A 6,995-nucleotide genomic window follows, 5' to 3' on the forward strand; every position below is an offset into this window, starting at 1 on the left:
AATCGACAGCCTTAATGTCTCAGTAAATGCGACGACGAAAATTGAGCAACATCTTCCCCACCCATCCCAGCTGTCAATTCTCCTATCCGACAGCTTCGACGACGGATCCAAACCGTCGATGCCACCCATCCAGCTCCTGGATCCGACGGCTCAGAATGCCAGCCGCACGGGTTGCCCAACGCCCCGCACACTCACAGTACCAGCGGCGCAGCGGATCCGAGCACGGCCACACCACCCCGCTGGCTGCTCACCATAAAGAGGCGGCCTCCTGGCCCTCCCCTCCTCGCGCTGCTTGCTTGCTTGCTGGGAGAGACAGACTGAGAGCAAGGCAGCACGCAGTGAGAAGAGAGAGGGATGCCAATGGAGAGGTCGGTGTCTTGCGCGGAGAGGGGAAGCATGTACGGGGGCGGGGCGGGGGTGGACCTGCGGAGCTACAGCGCCTCGTACGCGCGGCCGCAGCCGCCGCGGTCGTCGTCGACCAGGGTGCAGCGCGCCAGGAGCGTGAGCTCGTGGGCGCGCCCGGCGCCGCCGCCCGTGCAGCGGACCGGGAGCACCAAGAGCGGCGTCGCCGGCACAGGTCGCCCCACCCCGGGTATCAACCTGCGCTCCTACAGCGCCTCCTACGCGGCCTCCTACGGGCCCACCCTGCAGGTCGACGGCGGCGCCGGCGCCGGCGGCGGGCAGCTCAAGCGCTCCGGCAGCGTCACCAACTGGACCTCCGCCAACCGCCGCTCCGTCAACCTCAGAGGGTACACCCCGTCCTTCGCCGCACTGGACGACACCGCCGCCGCCGCCGCCGTCCCGGCGCCCAGGAAGGTGGACGACGCCGAGCTGCAGCGGAGGAAGCGGCTCGTCGTCTACAAGACGTACGACGTGGAGGGCAAGGTCCGGGAGTCGGTGCGCCGCAGCGTCAACTGGATCAAGGGCAAGTGCTCCGGCATGGTGTACCGGTGGTGATCGCATCATGCTCGCTAGCTCCACCGTCGGCCGGCCCACCACCGGCCGCCCGATCTCGCCGCGCGCCATGCCTACCGCCACCGGTCCATCAGAGTGGTACTACTACTACTACGTATGAGTTGAGCGTTTCTTGGTGTATGCTGTCATCAGTCATCACCCATAGACTCTCCTCCTCTTGTTTCTTCTCGCTCGCTCCCTTGATCTTTTTGTTCTTGGATGGAGTTAGGATTCTTCGTTTTGTTTTTAGGAGATCGATTTGGTGGCATGTAGCATGAGCAGTTGAGCTTCTCTTGGTGATTTGTGGGGGGACGGAGGGTAGAGGGATGGGTGGTTCCGTGGGTGGTGGTGACATGGTTGTTGGATTGGGATGACAAATCCCAAGAGAATGCTTCAGCTGTGGTGTCCTACTCCTTTGTACGATATCATCTTTCCAGTCTAGTGCTTACTACTAGTATCTGGTCTATGTAAATTTAGGTGTTGTATGTATATATATAGAATAAGATTTTTGTAAATTACAACTCCTACATACTCCTACAGGTGGCAAGTCACTTCATTCTCTTCTTCTGTTACTTGCACTCCTCATCAAACGAAGCATGTTTTGCTTGTGTTTTTCAACAGGTGGTAGTAAGTGTCTCGTCCTCCGATCCTCTACTCTCATTGAAGCACCTCCCTTGCCTGTTGAGGGCTTCTTCAGAGAGGCTTACGTCGGCTTCGGCTTCACTAGTGTAACTGTAATGTAGCTCAGAAGCCGGTGAAGCCATCAAATCCTGGCTGCACCACACCATCTTTTCTAGCGCCTGTTTAGTTCCCAAAATTTTACAAAATTTTTCAAGATTTCCCGTCACATCGAATCTTTAGACGCATGCATGAAGCATTAAATATAAATAAAAAATAAAACTAATTACACAGTTTAGACGAAATTCACGAGACGAATCTTTTAGCCTAATTAGACTATGATTGGACACTAATTGTCAAATAACAACGAAAGTGCTACAATACCGTTTTCCAAAAAAAAAATCGCCAACTAAACAAGGCCTAACGTATTTTGGGCTGGCGAGAGAGAAATAGCTTCTACTACGATTGTAAACAGTGATACTACAATGTTCATGTCAGAGGAAGCTGAAGCCAGAAAAACCATGGCCAAAAAGGTTCCGAAGGTGATTAGTTTCAGTTAGAAAGTAGGTGTGTGTGTTTGAGTCTACGTATGACTCCTTTCTTTGCTATTACTACAATGATACGCTGTTCTCCTGGTATTCGAGAAAAAAAAAGAAGGCAGGCACATAACGCCAAAGGGATGGTGGTCACAACAATAGGCTTCAGAATTTTAGTCAGTTTTCGTCAAAAATCAGGGATTTTTGTTCCTACCAATGACCTCCGCAAAATATATATACCGATAATTTTCGTTCCACTTCGGTTAGGTATTTCAATTTTTTGCTAGAATTTCATGAAGAATTGATAATTTTGATCGAAATTTCAGCCAATTTTTACTGGTTTCTGTTTCTCTATCGGTCCCCTCCTGTACTTATGTCTCAACTGGCAGGCTGAACCCACACACCCACATGGTTGATTTTCTCTGGCAACGCCTTTGTACTCCCCTCTTCAATTACAACCACGAAACATGAAGTGGCAGTTGGTGGTGTGGAGTTTTCTCGAGTCCTACTGTTTTTTTTTTCAGATAATTGAATCCCGTAGGAACAGAACACTACATTTTTGTGTGGATTTTATATATTATATAGTCAACCCTCCAGCAGAGCATCAAAGCTTGGTACATATCAGCACAAGTTCTTTAGCATCGTATCTAAGCCCACACCGAATCCTCCATCTTTACAGAGGAAAAGATTATTGTTCGGCACTAATTGTGTGATTCCACACTAAACTTTAGAGGGGTTTCAATGTGCACGCAAGTACTCCCATCTGTTTCAATTTTCCTGCGTGGTTGAAACGAAGTCCACACGAAAAACTACGTAGTACATTTTTCACTGATGATGGGTTGGTTTCTCGCTACTCATCAGTCATCAGCAGTGGTCCCTTTGCCGGGCTTTTGCATTGCTTGTACAATCAGCGAGCTTAGCTTGTGTGACTTGTGTGCTACTGATAGCGCCATCTCTTGATGATGAGGAGTCCTGTCTGCACACACACAGGTAGTGGAAAGGAATTCTGAGTCATTTTCTCTCATCCACCCCCCTCTTTCATTCAGTCTCTCATCCTAACAGTCATCGCCGCACTTGTATGATTTATGCCATACGGACAGTGACATGTTCTCTATTATTCACCTTATACCACCTATTAAAAAAAAGAGTAATGTAAAGAGATAAGGAATGCAGATAATGTTTACGCAGGTAACCTTGTGTTTGGTAGCCTGTACATGGTCTTATCCAGGCTCTATGGATGATCCAAGTGTCTGTTTTATTGTACTAGGCGCCATATGCAGGATTGGGCCGTGCAAAAGGGAGTTCAAGACTGCATTTGCCTATATGCTAGAATCGCTCGTGCAATCTTATGCAGGCCGCCGGCCCATGCTTGGGATCCACTCTGCAGGATATACAGTATACCCCTATCCGCCTAGGGTTTTACCACCCATGACTCCGATCGCTTTGGTCCTTTTACAGGTGGTACATTCAGTTATCCATTGGCCTCGCACGTGTTATCCTCCGAAAGGTTACTTCACGAGGCTTTGCTTGTAGTGGCATCTCAACAATTAGGTAAGCGGTCATGTTTTTTTTTTTCTTTCAGACACATGGGTGGTGATTTAGTCTTAGAATCGATAGTCATTAGAGTGACAGGCTTCTCTTTGCTTTGTCTAGGCTGTGTGCTTTTATACAGAGGGCGAAAATGGGTTCATGATTATTGTATCAAATCGACGTAATGATTGAATTAATAAAGTTCTTCCTTTATAAAAGAATGATTCCCCTTTCACATTTACATCTTTCCCTCACACGGCCATCCCTGCACTACTACAGAATAAGCAATCACTGCCGGAATTTTAAAACCGACACTGATAGATACGTCATGGTTAATAAGGAAAAAGTCTATCACTGCCGGAATTTTTATACCAACCGACAGTGATAGATATTATCACTGTCGGTTGCTAGTACAATCCGGCACTGATGTTTATCACTGTCTGGCTATAGTGCTAGCCGACACTGATCCACAGTCAGACCCGAAATTTTTATGTATCCGGGTTAACTCCAAACTCACATCCATCCAGTCCACACCTCTATCTGTTCTCTCTCTCTCTCTCTCTCCCGGACTTCTTCTCCTCCCTGATTTCCTCCGCCGCTCGCTCCTCCCCCGCCTAGACCTCCAATCGCGCCGTCTCGCCCTCCCCTCTTGTTACCTCCCTCGCCACGTGCCCCATCCCCCTCCTCGCGCCATCTATCCTCCTCGTCCGAGGGCTTCGCCAGCTCCGTTGCCGTCGACCCGCGCCTGTTCCGCCAGTAGGGGTGCGACAACCTCGCCGTCGACCCGCGCCTGTTCGTCGAAGTGGGGCACGACTACCTTGCCGTTGACCCCCACGCCTGTTCCACCTGGAGGAGCGCGAACTACCTCGACGGCACAGGTGACGGATCGAGGCCGCCGCCGAGGTGCGCTTTCCACTACGCCTGGGACCCTCGCCCGGATCTGGAGTGCTGGTGCCCACTGGAGGTGGATCCAGATCCAGCGGCGGCGAGGAGGAAGAGGTGCGCCCGGGCGACGGAGCCATGACAAGGTGTATTCCTTCCCAATCCCATGACATCTGCAATGTTCTTCTTTGTATGTACCGGAATCCTTCTCCTTTGTCTGTGATGTACTGAATTTGTGATGTATGAATCCTTCCCCATCCTTCCAATTTGTAATGTGCTGAACCCTTCTCCTTAGTGATGTACGAATCGATTTATAGTTAAGTTGATTTGTGATATGTTGAAACCCCTCCTCCTTTGTCTATGATGGAGCGGCGGCGGTAGCTAGCGAGCATGGCGGCGGCAGTAACGAGCATGCTCCAGCGAGCATGCTTGCTTGTTGTATTCTTTTTTTTTGGTTTTTTTAAAAGCCTATCACTGACGGGTGAAGTACCGGCAGTGGTAATCCAGGGACATCACTGCTGCTTTCCCTGTGCCGGTTGCAATCCGGTAGTAATAGGCCTTTAGGAACTGACGGTGTTTCCTTTTTCTGTAGTAGTGCTGTCACTCGCACTCTTAGACTGGAGCTCTTCGGACCTCTCCTTCCTGTCCGGCCAAGTGTCCAACTCTAGCACGTGTGTTCTTTGGAGGATTGGATGGCTCCTCTCCGACTCGTGCACGATGATGTTCACAATGAAAGACGGAAATGAGATTCTGGGAGGATAAGGTCCACTTTGAATCCTATAGTCTAAAGTTTTAGTTCGGTAATATTAACGACTAAAACGTTAGAACGCTCTAGTTTACTTGTGTGGTTTAAAGTTTTTGTGAGGTTGGCTAAACTTTAGATCTCATATTTGGAGCCTCAAGAGGTAAGTGGAACTTTAGACCATGGGATCCAAATAGGGCCAAGTGATTGGGAAACTTACCCGTTGAGAGAGGGGTATCCTTGTTTATACAACATTGATAGGCACAAGCATACTACTGTAGCTAAAGTCTTTAGACATCACCTCTAAACATTTCGTGAAGACATGATTTAATTGGATCCAAATTAGTAGCTTGGAATGACCTTTCTTGCCTTACTAATGCATGTTAGGCTTACACAGGCCATGATGCCTTTTGTTAGAATTTGGATCCAAGGTTCAATTCTTAGTGAAATCGCATTATTCAGCTCTAATTCTTTTTTTTTGAAACAAATATTCAGCTCTGATTCATCGAAACATTCTCAACTTAATAAACTTATTTGAAATTTAAAGGTCTCACTCAAGATAAAGATTTCCTTTGGTATCTTCGTAGAGGGGTTATCCTAACAGAAGATAACTTGGCTAAACGCAATTGCCACGACAGTGAAAACTGTTGCATTTTCCATAAAATGAGACAATTAAGCACGTTGTCTTTGTGTGTGTCCTTTTATTCGTGTAGTTTGGGGCTGTATACATGTTGCTTTCTTCCTCAACCTCCTAGCATCTATTATATGTTTAGGAGTTGCACTACCTTAGATTAGGACAATACTGTCGGTTCAAAACACTCCATCACTGTCGGATTTGAACCAACACAACCAAAACCGACAATAATGAGGGTTAGCTATCACTATCGATTCCTACAAACCGGCAGTGTTATGTAACTTCACTGCTGGTCCTTTACACAACCCGGCAGAGTTCATTTCCACTAACACTGCCGATTCATGAGACCACCCGGCAGTGTAACATCGAATATCACTGTTGGTTTGTGTCTTTAACCGGCAGTGTTTGTCGTAACCATCACTACCGGTTTGGGACAAGACCCGACAGTGATGTCTAAGCAACGCTGCCCGGTTCGTGGCTCAAGCTGGCAGTGCCATCTTGTCCATCACTGTCGGTTTGTTGCTAACCGGCAGTGATGGCCCGTTCGTATTTTATTGTTTTATAATTATTTTAATTTATTTTTTTCGTCAAATCGAGTTTCACTTTATATACGCTATGTAGACCACAGGTCCATCAATATTAAACATTACAAATGTTATGGTTACAATTTAATATTTTTATCAAGATCTCGATCCTTCAAAATAAAAAAAGAAATTATTCGATAAGATGAAGCATGCTTCTCGGACTTCTTACAATAATCTAGCGAGCCGCTCTAGGCCATACTGGTCCTTGAACTTCACGGATTGTGCAATGAAAAATATACCATCTTTTTCCAATACCTAGGCTAGATGAATTTTGCTAGCTTTTGATTGCAGTGCAATAATCTCTATGTCTAACAACCTTTCGTGGTTATATTTCTTGCGCTGTCGTTCAAAAAAGAGATATCTAAAGAGAAATCAGAAAATCATTTTGTTGAATTATTATAGACATAAATAAAATGGGATTATACCACCGACTTATCTGCTTCTTTTGATTTCCCGCCGATGTAGCGAAGCATTGCCCACATTACATAAAACCCGCATTCATTGTTTCCCGCCAG

The 6,995-nt window shown here is 47.2% G+C and overlaps 1 protein-coding gene across 1 annotated transcript; it reads left to right on the forward strand.

Annotated features, from left to right (window-relative positions):
• The first annotated feature begins 281 nt into the window (after positions 1 to 281).
• LOC136471473 (uncharacterized) lies at positions 282 to 1,510 on the forward strand. The gene has a single exon (XM_066469202.1). It carries the CDS (start codon positions 355 to 357, stop codon positions 955 to 957), a length of 603 nt encoding a protein of 200 aa, XP_066325299.1. The 5' UTR covers positions 282 to 354; the 3' UTR covers positions 958 to 1,510.
• The last annotated feature ends 5,485 nt before the right edge of the window (positions 1,511 to 6,995 follow it).

Source organism: Miscanthus floridulus, chromosome 8 (assembly GCF_019320115.1).
Source record: "Miscanthus floridulus cultivar M001 chromosome 8, ASM1932011v1, whole genome shotgun sequence".
Classification (NCBI taxonomy): Eukaryota; Viridiplantae; Streptophyta; class Magnoliopsida; order Poales; family Poaceae; genus Miscanthus; species Miscanthus floridulus.

Coding starts and splice junctions, on each gene's coding strand:
- LOC136471473 (XM_066469202.1), top strand. CDS start 355: ATGCCAATGGAGAGGTCGGTGTCTTGCGCGGAGAGGGGAAGCATGTAC.